The following is a 27,371-nucleotide window of genomic DNA, read 5'->3' on the forward strand; positions in this document are numbered from 1 at the left end:
GGTGTGGCTTGTTTGTTTGTGTGCGTAGCATGTTTGTTTGTGGGAGTGGCTTGTTTGTGGGTGTGGCTTGATTGTTTGTGGGAGTGGCTTGATTGTTTGTGGGTGTGGCTTGTTTGTTTGTGGGCGTAGCATGTTTGTTTGTGGGAGTGGCTTGTTTGTGGGTGTGGCTTGTTTGTTTGTGGGCGTGTCTTGATTGTGGGCATAGCATGTTTGTTTGTGGGAGTTGCTTGTTTGTGGGTGTGGCTTGATTGTTTGTGGGAGTGGCTTGATTGTTTGTGGGTGTGGCTTGTTTGTTTGTGGGCGTAGCATGTTTGTTTGTGGGAGTGGCTTGTTTGTGGGTGTGGCTTGTTTGTTTGTGGGTGTGGCTTTATTGTTTGTGTGGGAGTGGCTTGATTGTTTGTGGGTGTGGCTTGTTTGTTTGTGGGCGTGTCTTGATTGTGGGTGTGGCTTGATTGTTTGTGGGTGTGGCTTGTTTGATTGTGGGTGTGGCTTGTTTGTTTGTGGGAGTTGCTTGTTTGTGGGTGTGGCTTGATTGTTTGTGGGAGTGGCTTGATTGTTTGTGGGAGTGGCTTGATTGTTTGTGGGTGTGGCTTGTTTGTTTGTGGGCGTGTCTTGATTGTGTGCGTAGCATGTTTGTTTGTGAGAGTGGCTTGTTTGTGGGTGTGGCTTGTTTGTTTGTGGGTGTGGCTTGTTTGTTTGTGTGCGTAGCATGTTTGTTTGTGGGAGTGGCTTGTTTGTGGGTGTGGCTTGTTTGATTGTGGGTGTGGCTTGTTTGTTTGTGTGCGTAGCATGTTTGTTTGTGGGAGTGGCTTGTTTGTGGGTGTGGCTTGTTTGTTTGTGGGTGTGGTTTGTTTGTTTGTGGGCGTGTCTTGATTGTGGGTGTGGCTTGTTTGTGGGTGTGGCTTGATTGTTTGTGGGTGTGGCTTGTTTGTGGATTGTTTATTTGTGGGCAAACAATAGAGCCACACCCACAAACAACAAAGCCACACCCACAAACAAACAAGCCACTCCAACAAACAAACAAGTCACACAGCCACACCCACAAACAAGCCACTCCCACAAACAATCAAGACACGCCCACAAACAATCAAGCCACACCCACAAACAACAAAGCCACTCCCACAAACAAACAAGTCACACCCACAAACAATCAAGCCACACCCACAAACAAACAAGCCACACCCACAAACAAACAAACCACACCCACAAACAATAAAGCCACTCCCACAAACAATCAAGCCACGCCCACAAACAAACCACACCCACAAACAATTAAGCCACACCCACAAACAATCAAGCCACTCCCACAAACAATCAAGCCACACCCACAAACAAGCCACTCCCACAAACAAACATGCTACGCCCACAATCAAGACACGCCCACAAACAAACAAACCACACCCACAAACAATCAAGCCACACCCACAAACAATCAAGCCACACCCACAAACAATTAAGCCACACCCACAAACAAGCCACTCCCACAAACAATCAAGACACGCCCACAAACAATCAAGCCACACCCACAAACAATCAAGCCACACCCACAAACAATCAAGCCACACCCACAAACAACAAAGCCACTCCCACAAACAAACAAGTCACACCCACAAACAATCAAGCCACACCCACAAACAAACAAGCCACACCCACAAACAAACAAACCACAACCACAAACAATAAAGCCACTCCCACAAACAATCAAGCCACGCCCACAAACAAACCACACCCACAAACAATTAAGCCACACCCACAAACAATTAAGCCACACCCACAATCAATCAAGCCACACCCACAAACAAGCCACACCCGCAATCAATCAAGCCACACCCACAATCAAGCCACACCCACAAACAACAAAGCCACTCCCACAAACAAACAAGTCACACCCACAAACAATCAAGCCACACCCACAAACAATCAAGACACGCCCACAAACAATCAAGCCACACCCACAAACAATCAAGCCACACCCACAAAAAACAAGCCACACCCACAAACAAACAAGCCACACCCACAAACAAGCCACACCCACAAACAATCAAGCCACACCCACAAACAATCAAGCCACACCCGCAAACGCCACACCCACAAACAAACAAGCCACACCCACAAACAATCAAGCCACACCCGCAAACGCCACACCCACAAACAAACAAGCCACACCCACAAACAAACAAGACACGCCCACAAACAATCAAGCCACACCCACAAACAATCAAGCCACACCCACAAACAAACAAGCCACTCCCACAAACAAACATGCTACGCCCACAAACAAACAAGCCACACCCACAAACAATCAAGCCACACCCACAAACAACAAAGCCACACCCACAAACAATCAAGACACGCCCACAAACAATCAAGCCACACCCACAAACAATCAAGCCACACCCACAAACAAACAAGCCACTCCCACAAACAAACAAGTCACACAGCCACACCCACAAACAAGCCACTCCCACAAACAATCAAGCCACACCCACAAACAATCAAGCCACACCCACAAACAACAAAGCCACTCCCACAAACAAACAAGTCACACCCACAAACAATCAAGCCACACCCACAAACAAACAAGCCACACCCACAAACAAACAAACCACAACCACAAACAATAAAGCCACTCCCACAAACAATCAAGCCACGCCCACAAACAAACCACACCCACAAACAATTAAGCCACACCCACAAACAATTAAGCCACACCCACAATCAATCAAGCCACACCCACAAACAAGCCACACCCGCAATCAATCAAGCCACACCCACAATCAAGCCACACCCACAAACAACAAAGCCACTCCCACAAACAAACAAGTCACACCCACAAACAATCAAGCCACACCCACAAACAATCAAGACACGCCCACAAACAAGCCACACCCACAAACAATCAAGCCACACCCACAAACAATCAAGCCACACCCGCAAACGCCACACCCACAAACAAACAAGCCACACCCACAAACAATCAAGCCACACCCGCAAACGCCACACCCACAAACAAACAAGCCACACCCACAAACAAACAAACCACACCCACAAACAATAAAGCCACTCCCACAAACAATCAAGCCACGCCCACAAACAAACCACACCCACAAACAATTAAGCCACACCCACAAACAATTAAGCCACACCCACAATCAATCAAGCCACACCCACAAACAAGCCACACCCGCAATCAATCAAGCCACACCCACAAACAAGCCACACCCGCAATCAATCAAGCCACACCCACAAACAAACAAAACACAACCACAATCAATCAAGCCACACCCACAAACAAGCCACACCCGCAATCAATCAAGCCACACCCACAAACAAACAAAACACGCCCACAATCAATCAAGCCACACCCACAAACAAACAAACCACACCGACAATCAATATTTTCTTTCTTTCTTTCTTTATTCTTTTCTTTCTTTCTTTCTTTCTTTCTTTCTTTCTTTCTTTATTCATTTATTCATTTATTCATTTATTCATTCTTTAATTCATTATTCATTCTTTAATTCATTATTCATTCTTTAATTCATTATTTATTTATTTATTTATTCTTTATTTATTCATTTATTCATTTATTCATTTATTCATTTATTCATTCTTTAATTCATTATTCATTATTTTTTTATTCTTTATTTATTCATTTATTCATATATTTATTCATTTATTCATTTATTCATTTATTCATTCATTCATTCATTCATTCATTCATTCTTTAATTCATTATTTTTTTATTCTTTCATTCTTTCTTTCTTTCTTTCTTTCTTTCTTTTTTTATTCATTTATTCATTTATTCATTTATTCATTTATTCATTCTTTAATTCATTATTTATTCATTTATTCATTTATTAATTCATTCATTCATTCATTCTTTAATTCATTATTTATTTATTTATTCTTTCTTTCTTTCTTTCTTTCTTTCTTTCTTTATTCATTTATTCATTTATTCATTTATTCATTCTTTAATTCATTATTTATTCATTTATTCATTTATTTATTAATTAATTAATTCATTCATTATTTATTTATTTATTCTTTCTTTCTTTCTTTCTTTCTTTATTCATTTATTCATTTATTCATTCTTTAATTCATTATTTATTCATTCATTCATTCATTCATTCATTCATTCATTCTTTAATTCATTATTTATTTATTTATTCTTTCTTTCTTTCTTTCTTTCTTTCTTTCTTTCTTTCTTTCTTTCTTTCTCTTTCTTTCTTTATTCATTTATTCATTTATTTATTCATTTATTCATTTATTCATTTATTCATTCTTTAATTCATTATTTATTCATTTATTCATTTATTTATTAATTAATTCATTCATTCATTATTCATTTATTTATTCTTTCTTTCTTTCTTTCTTTCTTTATTCATTTATTCATTTATTCATTCTTTAATTCATTATTTATTCATTCATTCATTCATTCATTCATTCATTCATTCTTTAATTCATTATTTATTTATTTATTCTTTCTTTCTTTCTTTCTTTCTTTCTTTCTTTCTTTCTCTTTCTTTCTTTATTCATTTATTCATTTATTTATTCATTTATTCATTCATTCATTCATTCATTCTTTAATTCATTATTTATTCATTTATTCATTCATTCATTCATTCATTCATTCATTATTTTTTTATTTTTTTATTCTTTCATTCTTTCTTTCTTTCTTTCTTTCTTTCTTTCTTTATTAATTTATTCATTTATTCATTTATTCATTTATTCATTTATTCATTTATTCATTCTTTAATTCATTATTTATTCATTTATTCATTTTTTATTCATTTATTCATTTATTCATTTATTCATTCATTCATTCATTCTTTAATTCATTATTTATTCATTTATTCATTCATTCATTCATTCATTCATTCATTATTTTTTTATTTTTTTATTCTTTCATTCTTTCTTTCTTTCTTTCTTTCTTTCTTTCTTTATTAATTTATTAATTTATTAATTTATTCATTTATTCATTTATTCATTTATTCATTTATTCATTTATTCATTCTTTAATTCATTATTTATTCATTTATTCATTTTTTTATTCATTTATTCATTTATTAATTCATTCATTCATTCATTCATTATTTAATTCATTATTTATTTATTTATTCTTTCTTTCTTTCTTTCTTTCTTTCTTTCTTTCTCTTTCTTTCTTTCTTTCTTTCTTTCTTTATTCATTTATTCATTTATTCATTTATTTATTCATTTATTCATTCATTCATTCATTCATTCATTCATTCATTCATTATTTAATTCATTATTTATTTATTTATTCTTTCTTTCTTTCTTTCTTTCTTTCTCTTTCTTTCTTTCTTTCTTTCTTTCTTTCTTTCTTTATTCATTTATTCATTTATTTATTCATTTATTCATTCATTTATTCATTCATTCATTCATTATTTAATTCATTATTTATTTATTTATTCTTTCTTTCTTTCTTTCTTTCTCTTTCTTTCTTTCTTTCTTTCTTTATTCATTTATTCATTTATTCATTTATTCATTCATTCATTCATTCCTTCATTCATTCATTCATTCATTCATTCATTCATTCATTATTTAATTCATTATTTATTTATTTATTCTTTCATTCTTTCTTTCTTTCTTTCGGACCAGAGACGGCCGAGATACGCCCGGGGACCCCTTCGCGACCCCCTGCGGACCCCCGCGGACCCCCACCCGGGCACGGGGCTGAGTCCCCGAGGGCGGCCCGGTCGCAACGAGATTCCCGATACGCCCGGGGACCCCTTCGCGGACCCCCGCGGACCCCCCGCGGACCCCCACCCGGGCACGGGGCTGAGTCCCCGAGGGCGGCCCGGTCGCAACGAGATTCCCGATACGCCCGGGGACCCCTTCGCGGACCCCCGCGGACCCCCCGCGGACCCCCGGACCCACCCACTGAGCAAGCATTATGGTACACACATCACTCGCTCGCTCGCTCGCTCGCTCGCTCGCACTCACTCACGCACGCACGCACGCACGCACGCACGCACGCACGCATTTTACATTTGACATGAAATGCATTCAGATGTATTTTTACAATGGTTTCTAACAGTATTCTTTTTAACATGTGATTGTATAGTGGTCACACATCACACGTGCACGCACGCACGCACGCACGCACGCACGCACGCACGCACGCACGCACAGATAGTGTGCATAACAGATAGTCAGGGGAGACATGCATGCAAATCAAGTTTACCCAGGATACTTCAGATACTTGTTTACAGCCAAGCCCTGTTCATAGAACATTTCATGTTAGTGGTTCAATGCCTTGTCCAAGGGCACTTCAACAGTTGTAATTTTAAAATGTCGGACCGCTGATTCGAACCGGCGACCTCCCAGTATCAGGCCACGGCTGCCACAGGCATATAGTTACAGAGGCAGTACCATCCGGGGACCACATGGTGGGGCCGTAGCCTAGCTATAGAGCACCCACCCTGTTACATATGCCTCTATGCATCTATGCATCTAGCTGTCGTCTGAGAGTTAGTTGGGATTCCCCGGAGCATATGAGAGTCATGAGAGCAGCAGGAGGGACTAGTAAAAGAAAAACAATGGATGGATGGATTTTATTTCGGTTTTGCGTCTTCTTCAGAGTCAGAGAGTAAAATATATTTCTATATTGATCCTTAATCCTTGGTCCGCGGTCTCGTGTTCTTGACTGCGGCTGCGAACCCGGGCCGTTCAAACTCAAATGCGCTGCGTTAACCAGCAGACCAACGAGACTACAAAACCCAATGGAAATTTGGTAAGTTTCTTTTTATTTTTTTCCAGAGGGAGGTCAAAATATATTCTCAAATGTTAGGAAGGGACTACTGTTTGTTACTCTAAGCTACAAGTTCTGTGTCCCGATCTGAAACGGACAGGTGGGTAATATCTCTATCTCTCTAGTGGATTCGTTTTTAGATCCATCATGTTCATTGTGTACTGTTAAAACACAACATCACTATATTGTTGTAACTGCCGGGGACACTTGCTGGTTTTATTTCTTTATTTACATTGCTTTGGGATATATTTATTTTGACACTTGTTGTACGTTTGGTCTACCTTTTATTTTGAAGTGCCCAGTGTAACAGAGTTAAATAGTTAGTTAAATTGAGTTGTTCATTTGCCCCTTATTGAGCAGTACCAGACATTGTTTTGTTGTTGCAAACTAAGATAATTTATATAGCACTTTGGTTCACTGCATATCACACTGTTTGTCCTAGTGGTGTTCCCGTAGCTGCCGCTCTGTATGTCCTAGTGGTGTTACCGTAGCTACCTCAGTGGATTCCGTGTTCCTATGAGGTGAGGCGGCTCTTTGAAAACGCTGTGATGTTATTTTATGTTTTTGTTATGAAAGAGTGTTCATTTCAGCTGTAAATTGAAGCATACAGTGTCTAATATACATATGACGTTGGGTCATTATGATAATATTATCTGAGAGCAATGAATCTTTTTGTAAACAGCTTTTGGTTTATCACGGGGACTAGTGATGACGTCACGCAGTGTTATTCTTTTTGCACGAAAATAAAGTGAGTTTACTGTTTGTGTTGTGTTAACCACAGACAGTCTGAGGAAGCAGTGGACCAGTTCCAACTACAAATATGTGTTTTATTCGTCTGTTCTTACAGGTATGTGCTATATATATATTGTACCAACTATAACTTGTTATAATTTAATGTTTTGATGGTAGTTCTTCTGTGATTGCAAACTCAATGTTGAGCCCAGTATGCTGCTATGGTATTCTTATTTCAATATTGTATTTGTATTAAAGACCTCTTATAATAAAATTAAAACATGTATTAGACAGAGGCTAATGTTATTGGTTAGGCAAAAAGTATTGGACAGATAAGCTACTGTTATTGGTCAGGTTAAAAAAAGAGTGTTCAATAGCAGACCTAAAAGCACTACAAGCTTGAAAAATAGCAGATCTACGAGCTTGTAGGTCTGCTATTTTTTTAAACTGTCAGGATTTAAGACATTTTTGGAATCTGATCTCAGGTCAAAATGCATTAAAGAACCACCATTCTTCCATGCGTATCATCTCTTTATAATAATACAAAATATATACAGGTTGGAAACAAAAACAACAAAAGGGGGAATTTACTCACGACCCATACAAATTGGTGTGCGACCCGCATATGGGTCCCTGTTTTGGGAAACTAAGGAATAGGGTTTGGGAAGCTCACTGACTTTAATGGAACATTAATGGAACATCTGCACTCTTAAGAGTGCAGATGGACCCATATCCATGTGTTCATGTGTACATTAACCTGTGAGGGTCCATTTGGTTCAAAACTATCACTCATTTTCCTTTCCTTTCCTTTGTTTAAATAACTTAAGTCCATGCAGGATAACACATCGAAGAAGGTAAACTCATGAGCTACGTGTCCTCCTCTCTCCCTCTCACCAGACACGGAGACATGTGACTACGGATGGCACAAGTTCCAGGGTCACTGCTACGCTACTTCCCCACCAGGAAGAGCTGGGACGCGGCTGAGAGGGAGTGTCGTGTCCACGGGGCCCACCTGACCAGCCTGCTGTCCCACGAGGAGCAACACTACGTCAACCGTACGTCCCACAAACGCTAATATGGTATCCGTTTCGCATTCGGGTTCTTGGAAACGCCCCCCAGCCACTGCGCTAGTTTGACTGAGGTTAGGTTTAGGTATGCTTTACTGAGGTTAGGTTTAGGTATAGTTTTACTGAGGTTAGGGTTAGGTTTAGGTATAGTTTTACTGAGGTTAGGTTTAGGTATAGTTTTACTGAGGTTAGGGTTAGGGTTAGGTTTAGGTATAGTTTTACTGAGGTTAGGGTTAGGGTTAGGTATAGTTTTACTGAGGTTAAGGTTAGGGTTAGGTTTAGGTGTAGGCTGTCAATCACAGCGACTGGCCAGTCACAGCGCACCATTTACTCAAATGCGAAACGGGAACCATATCAGCCCCACAAACAGTTGCTCTTTAAACCTTTGCATGCGTTGTCTTCGGGTCAAAAAGACTGGCCGCCATCAAAAGAATAAAAATAAATAGTCATGTTCTTTTGTAAATGAACTCCCTCCTTGATCATGCTATGGCTTCACGCGAAAGCATTAACCCATTTAGACCTGAGTTAAAAAACATTCACTTTGAAAGAATATATATACAAAGATTTGCGCCGCATTCTTATGATTTTTCAAAAGCAGCAGACCTACAAGCTATGAGCTTGTTGGTCTGCTATTTTTTCAATAGATAAATTATAACACAATGTTTAAAACACCAAAAGGCTACACACTCCTTCTGCAGTGTCAAACTACACGCTATGCACTCCCTCTGCCGTGTCAAACTACACGCTATGCACTCCCTCTGCAGTGTCATGTTATGTTTTAGCTGTTGAACCCATTTTGGTGTTGGCATCATGTTATGCTTTAGCTATTGAAAAATAGCAGACCTGCAAGCGCGTAGCGCGTCACTCGGTTTGCGCGCTATGAGCTTGTAGATCTGCTATTTTTCAATATCCTGGGTACCGCCCTGGGTACCAGATTCAAAAAATGTCTTCTACATCCTGACAGATGTTTTGAGTTGACCAATATTTTGTAAAAAGAAACAATCGATTTGAAAATTTGTTTCTATTTCAGAACCTATCATCTCTTTTGCCTATATAATAAATAACATAACCCAAAATAGGGACACCAGATTGAAAGTGGTCAAAATCAGGACACACCAGCTGCATTATTGCAGATACTGATGAATACAATAAAATAAAATCACACGTGTGTGCATGTGTATTCTTAATTATTATACATCATCATCATCATACAGTACATCATCTCATAAACAACTGAATGTATGTGATTGGTTAGCCCATTTGCTCGTCTACATATGACGTGCATTTCTCCTTTCATTGTCAATGGCCAATATGAGACGTGTGAGGACAAAAGCTGTATATAGACGCCGCTAGACTGTATATAGACGCCGCTAGACTGTATATAGACGCCGCTAGACTGTATATAGACGCCGCTAGACTGTATATAGACGCCGCTAGACTGTATATAGACCGTGCTAGACTGTATATAGACGCCGCTAGACTGTATATAGACGCCGCTAGACTGTATATAGACGCCGCTAGACTGTATATAGACGCCGCTAGACTGTATATAGACGCCGCTAGACTGTATATAGACGCCGCTAGACTGTATATAGACGCCGCTAGACTGTATATAGACGCCGCTAGACTGTATATAGACGCCGCTAGACTGTATATAGACGCCGCTAGACTGTATATAGACGCCGCTAGACTGTATATAGACGCCGCTAGACTGTATATAGACGCCGCTAGACTGTATATAGACGCCGCTAGACTGTATATAGACGCCGCTAGACTGTATATAGACGCCGCTAGACTGTATATAGACGCCGCTAGACTGTATATAGACGCCGCTAGACTGTATATAGACGCCGCTAGACTGTATATAGACGCCGCTAGACTGTATATAGACGCCGCTAGACTGTATATAGACGCCGCTAGACTGTATATAGACGCCGCTAGACTGTATATAGACGCCGCTAGACTGTATATAGACGCCGCTAGACTGTATATAGACGCCGCTAGACTGTATATAGACGGTGCTAGACTGTATATAGACGGTGCTAGACTGTATATAGACGCCGCTAGACTGTATATAGACGCCGCTAGACTGTATATAGACGGTGCTAGACTGTATATAGACGCCGCTAGACTGTATATAGACGCCGCTAGACTGTATATAGACGCCGCTAGACTGTATATAGACGGTGCTAGACTGTATATAGACGGTGCTAGACTGTATATAGACGCCGCTAGACTGTATATAGACGCCGCTAGACTGTATATAGACGGTGCTAGACTGTATATAGACGCCGCTAGACTGTATATAGACGCCGCTAGACTGTATATAGACGCCGCTAGACTGTATATAGACGCCGCTAGACTGTATATAGACCGTGCTAGACTGTATATAGACGCCGCTAGACTGTATATAGACGCCGCTAGACTGTATATAGGATGGATTGGGGGTAAGTCCCTGCGACATACTAGCGTCATGTCCAGGGGGTGTCCTTGTACATCAAGCTGCCTCACGCTACAGAAACAGGAGATAGGCTCCTGCCCGGCTTGGCAAGGCTACTACGGTTCAGAGTTCGACTGTACTGTATGTTTCTGTCTATCTAAGAACCCATTGGCTATTGTCTGATGAGGATTTACTGTCTGGGGGTAAGGGCCAATGGTTCTGGGCTTCCGTTGTAGCCAGTGGATATCCGGGCCACGCCTTCCACTACCATGTGTCCGGTCGGAGTTGGGAGATGACTAGAAGTTTACACCGGGATAAAAGTTCATCTGGCGATATCGATGGGTTTCGAGCTGGTTTTGACTGGAGATTGTATTTCAGGAATTGCATTCCGCCTCTTTTTCTCGCCACATAGACCGTTTACCTGGATGCTAAAGTCGTGTTACCAAAGCCCGTTCAATTGTAATTGGTCAGTACTACTCAACGACTACAATCTGAAACCAGAACACTTCTGAAACCAAACATATTGCACCTCGCCTTTCATACTCTGAATTCATATCCAGGATATCTGTTTATAAAAATCTATATATGTCTTGACTGACTTATGGTGCGTGGATGTGTGCACTGCACATACGATACGATAAATTATTATGGAACAGTGGATCGAAAGATATTATTATCTTCATTGTAAAACATGTTACAGTTGCCTCAACTTGAATCTGTACAAGTATGATTGTTCTGAATAGACATGAGAAAATTGGACTATACCGGGCCATAAATATTACAATAAGTATTAACCCATTCTGAACGGGAACCCATTTTGGTGTTGGCATCATGCTATGCTTTAGCTATTGAAAAATAGCAGATCTACAAGCTCATAGCACGCCACCGAGTGGCGCGCTACGAGCTTGTAGGTCTGCTATTTTTGAAAAATCGAAGAACGACTGACATTTTTAGAATCTGATCTCAGGTCAGAATGGTTTCATCAGACCAGTGTGTGTCCAGTGGAAACCTCGTATGAATCTGATCTCAGGTCAGAATGGGTTCATCAGACCAGTGTGTGTCCAGTGGAAACCTCGTATGAATCTGATCTCAGGTCAGAATGGGTTAATAATAAGTCATGTTGCGTGCACTCAGTGTCAACCCTTCCCGGTCTGCAGGGATGAAGCTGCCGTCGCGCGTGCCCACCCAGGTGGACAGTGACGAGGAGCACAAGTGGAACCAGACGGAGGAGTATGGACACGGGACTCGCTGCTGCTCCTGTCCCAAGACCGACAAGGAGCTGAAGAAGGAGAAAGAGGACTCGGAGTACCGCAAAACCTTTGAGAATTATCTTCACAACGAGGTCTTCGAGATAAAGTAAGTAAGACTTATGGAGCTCTCGTTTGCAAGGCAACTGGAAGCTTGTGTAGGCAGTGGTTTTAGGATGTTTAGAGTTTTAGAGTTTTATTAGGATCCCCATTAGCTGGTGCATAGCAGCAGATAATCTTCCTGGGGTCCACATAGAACATAAAAACATGACATTCGACATGATATATAAATATCATTGTATATCCGTATTGTATATCCGTATTGTATATCATTGTATATCCGCTATCATTGTATATCCATTGTATATCCGCATTGTATATCCGATATTCCGCTTACGACTCTCATTGCACCAGGAATATTAGATTCCTTCTTCATAATTGTCAAATCTTCAAGGAAATATCAATTGGTTCCCATAAGACTGTGCTTGATGGTGTATTTATTTTTTACCTTCCTCTGCCTCACAGCTTATTCTTCCAAATAAAACAAGATTACAAATGAAAGCAAACACGCTAAAACATCATCCATAAAGTTACGTTTTTAATTGTATGTCCAATCAACCGTATATCAACATTGTCAGTTGGTCAGTTCGGCATATAATCTTTCTTTCTTTCTTTTGACGGGACACTGCATATTAATGACCTGACCAATGTAATATAAATACACCGGATTTAGCAAATTTCAACAAACATGAAAACAAGCAGTCAATACATTACACAGGAATACAAAATGGGTCCAAAATGTGCAAAGTAAGTAATAAGTATGCAAACTATATCTATTTTAAGGCTAAGACCAAAACAACGTTTTACTTGGCTCATGTGTGCCCTAAGAAAATAGCAGCGTTTTGAGTTGTGTATAAAGTGCAGTATTCTCATCTATACCATGTTTCTGATATATCTCTAGGACTAGATTCTCTACTTCTCATTTGTACAATCTTCAATCTTTGTACAATCAAGGCTGTGTGGGTCAAAATACTGTACTCGGCTGCAACATGTTGTCACTTTGAATTGCTTCATCCATCCACACGTTTCTGCCTGAACTGAACCATTATTTGTGCTTGTTGTTTTTCCAGCCTCTATATCTGGTGATGTCGGCGTGATCCATGTGTTGGAACGAGAGGACGACTTGGAGTGGGTCCTGCGTGATGGGCCCACTCCTCCTTATATGGTTATTATGGAGGCTCAGTTGTTTACCAGGTGCAAACATGTGTACACACACACACACACACACACACACACACACACAGTCACACACACACACACACACACAATTTCAATTTCAATTTAAATTCAATTCAATTCAATTCAAAGGGCTTTATTGGCATGAGAAAACATACGTTTACATTGCCAAAGCAGAAAGAACAATACAACGATACAGCAATACAATCAGAACAAAAATTATGTACTTTGAAGGTCAGAATCTTCAATAGATCAACTTCTGTGTACCAAGATCACTTGATGCAGGTATAGTGCAGGAATATACACAATGATTAGTCTTTAGGGTGGTTGTGTTCCATTTGATATCCTTCTCCTATCACAGCAACTCACAAATCTTGCTGCTGTGTTTGCACATTGTTGTACTTCGCCCAGCAGATATGGGAGTTTTTTGTCATTGGTCATGTTTTCAAAATCTCCGTGTGTGGTTGTAATCTGTGGGAAGTATGTGTCACACACACACAATGATATCATCATACTACCTACTACAGTTAAAATACTACATGATGCCGTTCTTCCACACTTACAGTCAGCTAACTTAGTACATCCACTAATTTGTTTTCCCATTATGTTCTTAAACTTGACTTCATAATGGAAGTCAACGGGTCTGGATCGGGGCTGAAACCTTGCTCAGATTTGGAGTCCTACATCTTGGACATGTCATAGACGGCTGACATCACAGGCTGGCCACATGAAGTCTGCGATCCGTTCCCATGTGCATTCCGAGATCCACACGATTTCTCATACCAAATGGGTAAATGTTTATTCTAAAATGGATCCATTGGTTCATGCTCCTCAGGCCCAACATGTTGAAGCTGAAGAGCGCCCCCCGCAGGGTGGCTGGGGTTGCTGTGATAGCACCCATTGAGAACCCCGGGGGCCCCCTGGGCTTCTCTCCTCACACCACCTGTCCCAACGAGAACACGGGTGAGTCACACCAAAGCAACCAATGATACAATGTTGCAATGGACCAAAATGCCTTTCACTGACCGTTATGTTTGTCGCAACCTTGTCTTTAGCTTTCTTCAGCAAGTTTAACCGCAACAACAACCAATATAACTGTTGTAGCCCTAATTGTACAGTGTATAACAGTAATGGGAACTGACACAGTGGAAGCGTCACCATTGACACTGTAAACCTTGAATTGCTGATCGGTCCTCTCATGTGTCATTACAGGCGTCTATTCAGAGAGCTATGACCCCAGCCTGGCCCACTGTAACGCCACATTATGGAACCCCAATGGAAACGGGCTCTCCTACGAGGAGTTTGGCTTCCCTGTCTTCTCCCTGAAAAACGACAACGAGACCGAATTCATACGACAGGTAAGCCTGTTGATCTGTTTGGCACATATTCACCAATGTCTACCAATATGCTTAACTCATAAACCAACTAAATGGAAAATGTAGGCACTCCAAAATATAAGATGCAAGACTGGCTCAGATGCAATTTCTCACACTGACGCGTTTCGGCAGAGCCTTCTTCAGAGTAGACTAAACTTTTTAAACTTTTTAGTCTGCTCTGAAGAAGGCTCTGCCGAAACGCATCAGTGTTCGTAAATAAATATATACACAGAAATTGCATCTGACCCAGTCTTGCATCTTTTATTTTAGAGTTCCACTTTTTCCATTTAGTTGGTCTATGAGTTAAATTATTTCCAAAGCTGAGCACCCACTGCCTCAACCAAGGGCAGTTTCCAGAGGAAGCGCACCTGTTTTTCTTTCTTTATCTACGAATATACTGTCGCTGTTGAGTGGAAAACCTTGTATATCGTTGCTGAATAGAAACCTTGCATCTCCACATTTCTACTTTTTATGTTTCATTGTAAATTAATGCCCTACTACTTATACATTGAAGTAACTTCACCCACAAGAGTATCGCACAAAGGTTGTTGAAATAGCTGATTTACAAGCTTACATCGGCCATTGTCCCTATTTTTAAATGTTTTTTAAATACTAAAAAAGGAAAAATGGTAGACATACAAAGTGACAGTTTCCACCCGACTGCGGCAATATAAAAAAATTGGAAAGACACTTTTTATGTAAAGTGTGACCAATGGCATTACTCTGTCAAGACGGGACAATATGCGGAATTTATGAACACTTTAAGAAAGAAAGTGGAAATAATTACTGCTTGGTTACTGTGGAATGTTGATGTTCCGCAAAAATAGCCGATCTACAAGCTCAAAACACATTGCTGTATTAGCTTTTCGATCGGCTGTTTTCCTAAAAAGAGATTTGTTGTTGAGGGAAATTCTAGGGGATCTAGTAAGTATCTTAATTTAATTAAAGTTGAAAAAGGAAGGGAAGTTCGCACACTGTAACTCACCAGACCTGATAAAGACCCACAGTGGTCAAACCATTCCCTTCCTTCTCCTATGTATGTATTGTATCGTTGTTCAGCACCTGATTAGTTTTTTGTTGGGATGTGTGTGCTTCACTTTGGACTCTTATTTTTAATTCAAGTTGACACAGAGCCTGACGTTGATGTTTAAAACCATAATGTCACCACCAAGCCGCTGAGCTCACATGACCTACTTTAACTTCCTTTCACCTCAACACTTGGTTTCAGCCGTTGGCTTAAAGGCAAGGCAAGTTGTGTAGTGCAATTCTTACACAAAGGCAATTCAAGGTGCTTCGTGTGATATGAAAGAAAGAAAGTGGTTTAGGGATTTAAAAGCATAAAAATTAATACAAATGTACGAGATATACTATATATATTATATATATATATATTAAACAAATGTAATGGTGTATTTATTGCTATTCATCAGGATTATGGTTATTGTATGAAGCTGGGCACACTGCAAGAGTTTAAAATGTCAAACCCATTTTGAAATCGGGTTGCATCCTGCACTTCTCTATAATCTCAAACATGCACAGTGCACAGGCTACAAATATTTTTAAATAATTGCGCTTCACACACTTCCAAGATATTAAGAGTATTGTCTTGCCCACCACAACAATGAAGGCAGAAGCGACTGTCAACTCTCCGCTACACTGTAGATTTGTTTCTCTTGGCTATCGACCATTCCAGATAAGCATCAAGCATGTTTGATAATGATTGCGGTGGCCCCAAAGCGTCTGAGCAGATCGGGAGATATTAAGATTGGATCTGTGAACCCCTCACACTCTACAGGCTCATCTGGGCAGATAATCGGTTGCTCTCTAACCAAGATCCGGCACCGCAATTGTCGAGATGGGCCTTTCCAACCCAGAATCTCCCCGATTATCCTGTAGTGTGAGCCTAGCTTTTGGTCTATATTACGGCTTTAGGGGTATAAACCTCAAACTTGTGTTTAACCACTTTAAACCATGGCATCCCTATTTTGGCCATGTCATTATAGACAAAAATATTTGTTACTGCAGATCTCCAAGCTCACAACGTGCTGTGAGCTTGGAGATCGTCTATTTGTTGTATGATGAAGATGAAGTACAGTACTATATAGGGGGCTTAAGGGTTTTAAGGCAGTGGATTGTTTTAGGATGGGCTTAATGGCCTTACACCTCCTCACTAAAGCACCTGTTGTACCGTCGGTTTGTCTCCATCCACACCCAACAGTGCTACCAGAAGCATAACCAGATCATGAACAACGGAACCCCTGAGTACCCGCTGTGTGCCATGCAGCTCTATTCCCACATGCACGCTGTGACCGACACGGCCACCTGCATGAGACGCAATGACATCAACTTCAGCTTCAGCATTAACCCAGGTAGGTAATGCACTTTGCACACATGCACACTCAAGCTTGCACATAACAAATTGCACCCACTGGTGAATCAATATGAGTGTAGTTCCACTGCTAGAGCCTGAAGTGGTCTGGTGTGACCAGCCCTCTCGGTTAACCCATTCTGACCTGAGATCAGATTCATACGAGGTTTCCACGGGACACACACTGGTCTGATTAACCCATTCTGACCTGAGATCAGATTAAAAAAATGTCAGTCGTTCTTCGAATTTTTCAAAAATAGCAGACCTACAAGCTCGTATCGCGCCACTCGGTGGCGCGATATGAGCTTGTAGATCTGCTATTTTTCAATAGCTAAAGCATAACATGATGCCAACACCAAAATGGGTGCCCGGTCAGAATGGGTTAAGGGACTTTTTTGCTCTGAATGTATCCTCAGACAGCACTGATTCTCAGGCTCTGTATGGCCTCCAACAAGCCTTGGAGGAAGGGCACAGAGGAGGCACTTTATACACAACTCACTTTAGTATACAAATGCCTATATATATATATATACTGTATTTCCCTCTAAAATGCTGCTATTTTCTTAGGTCACACATGAGCCAAGTAAAAAAATGTTTTGGTTTTAGTTGCCTCAGGATAAAAAAGTCCCCTCTCCAACGTAATCTCGTCGGTTTATTGGCAGTACATGTAGTAAGTATTGCGTTATGTCTGGCTGGGTTCTTCCAGTCTTTTGTTTAGAGTTTTGCTGATTTTGGTTTATCGTGCTGTTGCGACAAAAGAAAGTGATGGTTGGTGTATTGTATTTTCCTGGTGTGTTCAAAAGCACTCAGAGTAAACAATATTAGATAATGTGTGTGATTCTTTACATTTTTATTGTGAGTATATCATGGCATGTGAATTATGCATGTCTGACAATAATCCCATGTTTCTCTCTGTATTTAGAGATGGTGTGTGATCCTTTGGGTGGCTATAATGTGTGGGCTTCTACCAAGGCCATAAATGACACTGCAAAGGGCCACAAGGAGAACGAGTCTGTGGTCATAGCAGCAACCAGGGTGAGTAACTCAAACTGCCTACTGTGTGTGTCTTATCAAGACAACAGTTATTTGTTTTCATAGTTCCATAGTTTTTAGCTGTACATACACTATGTTTTCCTGTATTTATTTGGCTGGATGTGGTTTTATTTTTTATATATATATTTTTGGGGGCATTTCTGCAGAGAGACAGAGTGATACACAGCAAAAGTCACGCCTGGGAATCAAACCTGCAACTCGCTGTCAGGCTGCATTATAGCCTACTGTATATGTGGTATGCGCCTAACCGCTAGGCCAGTGGAGCCCCAGGATGGGGCTTTCTGCAGTCTTAGAAAATACAAGTAGCTAAAGAAAGTCCTGAATGCAATTCTTTATTCTTTATTCGGATCCCAATTAGCTTCCGCAAAGTGGTCGCTAGTCTTCCTGGGGTCCACATAAAAATGTATACAATAAAAACAGATAATTTAAATTTGAAACAGACAAGATCTAGTTATCAGCTAAAACAGTGAAGTTGCTCTGCATTTAACAGAGACAACGACCAATGGTAACAAATACGGTGTTTACACAAAACCAATACAATAAGAATAAGGTACAAAAGATAGAAAAAAACTAAACTTCATCTATAAAGGACTCAATCTCATCAATTTATGTTTCAGTAATTTGAGCTGTTTTAAATTCATAATGGACATGTTAAAGTGAATGTTTTACCCATGCAAGGTATTTCTTTGTAGGGAGTGAAACCCTTCTTGTGCCGTACGAGTAGGCCCAGAGACCAGACAGAGTCTACATTCCTGCATAATTTATGGGCACCTTTTGATTGATGGAACCATAAAATAGGCCACGACATGTTAAGCTGAAGTACTTACCCAGATATGATCTTCACTCATCAGCTTTTCCATCTCCGCTCCTTTACCTCCCTACTACTTTATTCCATACACCCTGACATTCCCTTCCCTTACCTTCTGTCTTCCCTCTTTGCTCCTCTCTTCTTCCCGTCTCCTCCTCTCCGAACCTCTCTCTTCTCCTTTCCTCTCCTAGCTGGACAGCAGGTCATTCTTCTCAGAGGTTGGCCCCGGAGCCGAGTCCGGAGTGTCAGGCTTCATCACTCTGCTGGCTGCTGCCCACGCCTTGCGGGACGCCACAGAGGACGCCAACCTGCCACGCACCATTCTCTATGCTTTCTTTCAGGGGGTCAGTACTTCCACTGAGTTACTCTCTAGGCCTTTGGCCAACTCTCTGATCCAGCTGTAGAAATAAGCTTGCTTTTAGATTGCCAACATTGAAAGCAAACGATAATGTTAAGCTTGACACAGTGCTACAAATCATTTACTGTGATCCAAGAGGATTAGAAAAGGTGGTATGGGCATAAAGAAGGCCGCTAACTAAGTAATCAAAGACGAGAAAGTCAAAAGAGCTAAGAAAGAAGAGAGCAAAAAAGATTTTAATCAAGAGATAAGAGTTAAAAAGGAATTGAAGCAAGAAAGCTTAGAGTTGTAAGAGTTAAAGAGCTAGAAGAACATAACTCTGAAAAGAGAAGAGGTGGGTTCTTCACCGAGTTCTCATGGTCTGGGAATTGACATTTATGTGCCTTTTCGCGTTGACAGTTTTGACAGTCAGATCAAAGGGCAGATCTACAGCTGTAAATCTAACCTACTCTACCTGTAGTACATGTACTCATCTGGAACAGTCTTATCCTCCCTACTCTTGACTCACAGACGTGTTACCAGACAGCTCTTAAACAGGCTGTTGACCTGATTGATGTTCACCATTTCATAGTTGCGTCTTCTAAGGTGTGCCAGCCATGTATTTAGGACAGCATTTCCTGTGCTTAGTTTCATGTTACATATCCATTTTGAGGTGTTGTTATCCTATCCAGAGTAGCACACAGTGAATGAGCTGAGCAGCAGGACACCGACACATAATGGATTATGGGGCTCGATCTTATGATCATAACGCCCCCATCATACACACACACACACACAATATTTCCATTGCTTCATTTAGTTTTTTCGATGTGGCATTAATCAGCAATTTCCCCTCCGACCCCAGGAAGCCTTTGACTACATCGGTAGCTCACGTATGGTGTATGAGATGGAGAACAAGCGGTTTGCCATCGACCTGGACAATGTTCACTCAGTCCTTGAGGTCGGACAGGTATGTAACTGTATACGTCTCGATGACGCAAACCTCGATGAAACGCATTGTAATCGACGACAGCCATGTAACCCATGTTGGAGTGGTTATCAGCACCTTGATTATTGAGTATAGTCATAGTATACTATCACAGACATCTTGGTCACAGCATAGATGTGCATTTTCATCATGCATTACCCTGAATTCATCATTCATAAGTCACTGCGGAATTGGATAGGCCAATGCACAAAATCCCATCCTTGCCGCTCACTGTCTTTATTGTAAAACGAGTACCCTCAATAAGGCTGATTGGGTTTCAACATCACCTTACACACACACCTTTTGTTCTTTATTTAACTCGCTGCTCTTTTATGTAAGTGTCTATTGTGCAGTTGTAACCCGATCTCTCTATGAACCATATTTCCCATTGGTTTCTCAATTCTGCTTGAAGGTGGGGCTTCGTAACGGCCCCAACCTGTGGCTCCACTCCGACCCGGTGTCCAGGAGGAACGCCAGCATTGATGGGCAGGTTTGTACTGTAGCTGTGTGTGTTGTTACTGTGTATGAACGTTTTCCTATGTTGAGCAGGGGTTCTAAAACATTTAATGTCAAGGAACCCAATAGAGTGCACACATGCAACCATCTGTGCTCTCTTCGTTAACAGACCTGTAAGGGCCCATTTGGAACCCCCTCAAGGACCCCTGAGGTTTCCTGAACCACTGGTGTAGACTGTAGTGTAGCGCATCACTGTGAGAACGTTTCTACTGAGATGCAAACGAGTGTCTTGTGTAATTATTTGGTCTAAGTACTAGAACTAGTACTATGTACTAGAACCATAACAGAAACGTGGAACCAAAATTGTGATGCCAGGTTGAAAGTGGTTAACATTTTCAAAAATATTAAATTTGTTTTAAGTAGCAGCTCACAACACGATAGATTGGCTATTGTCGCTGTGTGACAATGTCATCAAAGTTTAAAGAACAGTAGTACTACCAAGATGTATTGATCACAGAGGCTTTTACAATGCAAATGGTATACACACTTTTATATTATAGTAGACAATGTTATAGTATTATTATTACATAATGTCTAGTAGACATGTAATAATACATAGCTTTGTGTGAGTGATTCTTTTCCACATCCTTCCCATCCATAACAGGTAGTAAACCTGTTGGAGAACCTCAAGAAAGCTGCAGTGAACACCACATTCACAGTGTCTGAGCCCACTGTCTCCCAGCCTCTGCCACCCTCGTCCTTCCAGCGTTTTCTGAGAGCTCGGCCCATCCCTGGTGTTGTCATCACTGCACACCAGTCCGCGTTCAACAACAGGTGACTGGGGCTTTCCTTGGCTCGTATTTTTATACTGTTCCAATCATCCTATTCATTGTCTGACATATTGCGGTATTTTGTTATATTACAAAAACATTTGAATTGTTTTCCCCTGTGTCCACACTCCACAGGTACTATGAGAGCATGTATGATAATGCAGCCAGCCTGAACTTGACGTATCCACAGGACCTGAGCCCAGAGCAACAGCTTGTGCGTGTCACGGACACAGCCAAGGTACCACTTACTGTATTTTAACCACATTAACCCGCGTCCCCGTTTTTACCAACCAGTTTCAAACCAGTGAGGGGAGGGAGGGGCTAGCGCACACCGTGCCCACCGCAGTCGGTGCAGAAGTCAAGGCAGAATGAAGCCCACAACACACCGGCTGCGTCGCGCGGTGGACACAGCCGCCTCCATTATTTTCAATGAACCTATCGCACACCGGCTCCGTCCGCCGCGTCGCGCCGTGTCACCTGGCGCCGCCTGGCGCGCCGATAGAACACAGTTCTATTTTCCAGGCGGCGCCGCGCAACGGGATTGAGACTGCTGTGGAACATGAACTCGTGAAGCATGTGTTGAAAGAAAAACTACAACTACTACTTTGGTGTTGAAATTTCTCTAACTATTAAATAATATAGCCTTTCCATATGAGTATCTTTTTATATTTGTCCAAGAAGAATATAGGCAGTAGCATATTACGTTTAAACTAAAACATTATAGTGGCTATAGGCTATTATGGAGAATGTACATTAACTCGTTTACCTCAGAGAATGTTTTCATTATGTATACAACCATAAAATGGTCTATTGTCTAATCTAATGGAATAAATTGATGATCAAATGGAGGAGTTTTGACGATTCAACTAACTGTAACTAGGGCCGTCGCCTTGCCCCCCCGCCCCCGCCACTCCCTCCCCTTACTGGTGCAAAACAGGGACCCAGGTGTCCCTATTTTTGTGTTTATTTTATTTTTTCAAAACTAACTAAAATAAAAAAAAATAGTAGTCAGTAGTCAATCTACAAGTTCACAATGCATCGCAAGCTTGTGCAGTTACATTTTGTCCATATATTCTATTGCACTCAATTAAAATTATACTGAACTTTGGCTCCTTTGTACTAATCTCTGCTTTATTACCAGGCACTGACGGAGGTGGCGTCCACGGTTGCCCGTTCTCTCTACCTGCAGGCTGGTGGAGCAGAAACCCAGCTGCCCACCATCAATGCAGACCCTCAAATAGTAAGATGATCAAACTGAGGCCATGTTGCAAGATATGGTCATTGTAGTGTTGTTTTAATTGCAAAGAAAGTCAGGGTTATGTTTTCCAATGCAGACAAAAACTAAACTTGATTTTATCATGATGTGATACAAACTTTGCCTTGGACTTGTTGAAGTGAGGTACAAAGACATTTTCTTTTCACCCATCTGCAATGAAAGCTATTGACTTTAAGGCAAGTTTTTCTAATTAGTGGAATCCAATTCCATGTAAATACAAATGTTATGCTTTGGAATATTGTCAATAGTAATTGTAGAAATTAATGTACTGTATTTTTTGTATTCAATATAACCTTAAATCCAAGTATGAAAACAATTTGTGAAACTGGCCACAGATATAACTGCATAGCTCCAAAATGCAGTTCTAGTCATTTTAACGGTACAATCCTGTGATTTTACAGCATTTTGTCCCTGTCATTAATCCGTTATTTTTTTTACATGTATACATATGATTGATCTTGAAGAAATAAGCTGAACCAATGACAATCTCCTTTCTCTGTCTGTCCCAGGTCACCCAGTTGCTGTATGGATTTCTAGTTCGATCAAACAACTCCTTTTTCCAGGCGGCGTTACACCCAGAACTTCAGAAAATCCTAAGTGAGTTGACCTGCTTGTTAAAGGGGCATTTTACAGTTCAGGTTAATAAATGCTACTGCAGATGAAAAACATGGCAGGCTAGTAATCAACACAGAGCTGGAGCAAATAAAATTCATAATGTTGTGTTGCTTTTCAGGTGTGCCCAGAGCCATGGCATAGACGGTAGTCAACAATATGACAATGCACATCATTTGCACACTTAGATCTATCACACTCATTATTAATTGTATTAGCTGGAGTAACATAAGGTCACCTGCAGTCTGCCAAATGTTTTAGCTGCTGTTTTAACCTGAACTCTAAAACAAACTACACAATTTGCCTATCACCATTTATTTCCTTAATTCAAGTTTTACAAGGTGTACAGTGTTATATACCAGGAGGGCTACTGCATGAATTACTATATGATCGGTTAATAAATGACCGATCAATATGACTTTTTGCATTTGCTATATTTTTACCTGACTTACTATTTTCCTATCTGTTGTTGGCAACTGAAGATCCCTTGAGGGTTCAATAAAGGTCTGTCCTGTCCTGTGGATGTAGGAGAAATGCTAAAACATGCTTTGGTGCTTTTTTATATCTTTCTGACAAGCTATGTCTCTTTATTTATCAGAGAATGAGCCACCAGAGTACTACGTGGGTGTGTGGAACAACCCATCCCACACCTCCACTCCCACTCTTCTGGTCCAGTATTTACTGGCCAACCTGACCGGCACCGTGATTAATATCACCCAGGACAACTGCATGGGTCGGAAGGAGAATGATACGGGTGTAAGTTATGTCAACATCATGTCGTCTCTGACGCCACCATTCAGTATTTTAGTCTGACGTCATTTTGTAGTGCTACGTTACGTCCGGGTCAAAGTGGCACCAGCTCCCGTCTGCATCTCATTGTAAATAGAATACCTAAACGCGTGAATCTTTTTACAATGACGTTATTTTTCAGAAAGGAAGCCATTGAGTTGCTTCCAACTCGAGTAAAATTATTAATGTTTTGTACAAGTGTCCATGACAAAAACAATATATGATGTGGAGACAAGAAAGACTATTATTATCATTATTATTGAAGGTGGTAACAGTCCATTTGCTCAGTAAAATATTTCGGGGGAATATTTAGAATGTTTGCAGCCAGGCTTGAGTATGTTGAATCTAGTTTGCATTAACGAGGATTTAGTTGACACAATGAAATAATATGGCGATAGTATTCCGTGTGGGGCAGATGGCCTGTCACAGCCAGATTTGGGAGAGCAGCGCAGCTTTGTTGTTGTGAGGAAAGCGGTAAAATTAGACTTTCGTGGTTGTTTTCGTCTCAGATTTAGTCAGACGGAGCGCCACAGTATAACTCCATGGGGACACAAAAGCGACACAAAAGTAGGACCCGGAAGTATCTCAGGAGGGGGCGCTCACGTCACAGCTAAAATACTGAATAGGATTCATTTGTTTTGGATTTGTTGTAAATCTGTTGTCTCTTCCTTTCAGATGTATTCCTACCTGTGGGTACAGGGCGTGGCTCCTTCCAACATCACCATGCCGGAGGGCTACTGCGTGCGCTCCTCTGTGCGCCTCTCCAAAGCCGTGTCGCCGGCCTTGGACATCCTGTTCGAGTACAGCTCCAAAGATTACTCCACGTGGACAGAGTCTCGGTGGAAGTTCATCCGAGCACGCATATTCCTCGTCGCCAGCAACGATCTGGAGGCAAGTATTATTATTTTTTTAACAAAGTCTATCCCCTGTGCCTCTTCCAGAACTTACTCTTATCTCCCACAGAAAAGGAATAAAGTTTGCAACATTTCTCAGCTCCACTTGTTTATTGCGTCCCACTGAGCCTCATTGTGTGATTTCCTGTCTGTCTGGGGGAAACAAGGTTATTCCCCAACTGGCAACACCAGAATAGTGAGTCTTGTGTTGCCAGTCGATTGTGGAGCTCCACCTACCGATTTTGTCTGGTGACATCTAAATTCAGTGTAAGAGATAAAACTGGAGATTAAAATAAATAACTGCATTGCAGAACCAAAGCAATGACCCTAGGGAAGTCTTTCATCGGTACAGTGATATGATTCGGTTCCAAAGCAGTAGGCAAACTAGGCATAGGTTTTGCGGCCATTTTCTCCACTCTTCTATCCACTACATTGAATTTGAATTTACACGACTCTGCAGAATAACAGAAGAATGACTCTTAATCTCTCTCTCTCCTCTATACATCTGTCCCCTCTCTTCCCCAATCTCTCCACCACTCCTGTCCTCCCCGCTTTTCTCTGGTTATCTTTCCCCTCCATATCTCCCTCTTGTCTCTGTCTTCCACTCTCTCACCTTCCTCATCACTCCAGATGCTGACCCTGGGCGTGGGTATTGGTATCCTGTTATCATCGCTATTCCTGACATACGTCATCAGCTCCAAGGCCGAGATGCTCTTTAGCTCGGGCAGGGAACCCACCAACGCCACCTACTGAGTCAAAAATACAACAACACCTTAGTGGGTGGGCTTCAAACCCACAACTACTACATCATCTACAACTTCTACTCCCAAACAAACATGGACATGACTGGTTTTTAAAACTCACAATTCAAAAGTTTAGATACAAATGAGCAGGGTTGTTTTTTTATGTTTTAAATGGACTCACTCGAGTGAGGCAGGAGATGGAGTTGGACTCCCAGCAGGATCAAAGTGCACTGGGCTCAGGATCAGGGTCTGTCAGTGCTCCAACTCAAGTGTAAAAAGATGTTCATATTCTTTTCTTTTTTTCCTTCTATTTGCAAAGAATGTTTGTTTACTGTAACATGGGATTAGGCACTAAGCATCATTGGAACTTAGAATTTGTGTGTGAGAGAGAGTGAATGAGTGAACCACTGAAATAAATGAGTGATTTTAGTTGTACAAAGTGTGTGTGTGTGTGTGGGTGAGAGAGAGTGTGAGAGATGCAATTTTTTTGTGAGTGTGTACAAATGTGTGAAAGATTACGATGGTATGTGCAATACTATAGTTGTCTTCTCTGTCTGTAGTTAATTCATTTATCAGGCAGACCTAATGGAAAGGAACAATTTTTCCTTTCCAGAGAAATGGACTTAAGCCTGATTTATACTTACTTGTGTGCCAGTGTCCCGTACCTAAAGTAACGGACCCACAAGCTCACAACTTGACCAGCTGTTTCGGTGCACAATACACAGTTACAGAGAGCAGCCCAGTATAAATCTGCCATTAAGGGTGTTTCATGAATGACCACTAATGCACCCAGATTAGAATGAAAATACAGTTGTACTGTATGATTTTGTTAGTTTAAAAACACATTTCACAGTGTTTTAATATGGTAGATTTTTTTTTCTTTTTTGAGATTTTGATTATATGCATCATACTTGACCTTTTTATGTATGTGTTGTATGTATTTGTTTGTTTCATTCATGGCGGGTTATGTCTGACCAACCGGGGAATAGTTTTGATGATTCGTTGCCTTGATAACAAAATAAAACAATGCTTCTCCAGTTCTTTTGTAGGCGCACAATTAAATTAAAAAATGAACTGCGTGCTGAAAACACAACTGCTTGTCCCAATATTCATGGTGTTTAAGATTTTGACATGTCCATTGTGCACGATCCACCTTTGGTTTCTACTCCCAGCCCACTTGTTGATCAACACAAACCATTTTGCTGAGATCTACATTATTTGTGATTGCGTTTATTGGCGTATTGAATGTAGGACAGTACATAATTTAAGAAAATGTATGGTGACTGGTCTGCCATATATAGCTGCCTGTATGGTCTTGTCTGTCTCATATAAATAGTCTGATTTTGAA

The 27,371-nt window shown here is 40.9% G+C and overlaps 2 protein-coding genes across 2 annotated transcripts; both read left to right on the plus strand.

The window, feature by feature from the left end:
- The first annotated feature begins 7,525 nt into the window (after window positions 1-7,525).
- LOC308325559 (insulin receptor-like) lies at window positions 7,526-14,447 on the plus strand. Its single transcript, XM_080778092.1, has 5 exons — window positions 7,526-7,619; window positions 8,402-8,559; window positions 12,169-12,367; window positions 13,389-13,512; window positions 14,330-14,447. The coding sequence occupies exons 2-4, from the start codon at window positions 8,424-8,426 to the stop codon at window positions 13,402-13,404; spliced, it is 351 nt and encodes a 116-aa protein (XP_080634218.1). The 5' UTR covers window positions 7,526-7,619; window positions 8,402-8,423; the 3' UTR covers window positions 13,405-13,512; window positions 14,330-14,447.
- On the plus strand, window positions 14,337-27,116 carry LOC308326048 (nicastrin-like; the record flags this gene model as incomplete). The annotated part of the gene is made up of 14 exons (XM_080778859.1): window positions 14,337-14,457; window positions 14,707-14,852; window positions 17,089-17,239; window positions 18,161-18,273; window positions 19,291-19,443; window positions 20,302-20,406; window positions 20,837-20,914; window positions 21,545-21,714; window positions 21,846-21,948; window positions 22,852-22,950; window positions 23,496-23,583; window positions 24,197-24,354; window positions 25,063-25,278; window positions 25,911-27,116. 14 exons carry the CDS (start codon window positions 14,337-14,339, stop codon window positions 26,031-26,033), a joined length of 1,824 nt encoding a protein of 607 aa, XP_080634985.1. The 3' UTR covers window positions 26,034-27,116.
- Window positions 27,117-27,371: the final 255 nt, after the last annotated feature.

The sequence above is a fragment of the Protomyctophum bolini genome (genome assembly GCF_963924005.1).
Source record: "Protomyctophum bolini genome assembly, chromosome: 12".
Lineage (NCBI taxonomy): Eukaryota > Metazoa > Chordata > Actinopteri > Myctophiformes > Myctophidae > Protomyctophum > Protomyctophum bolini.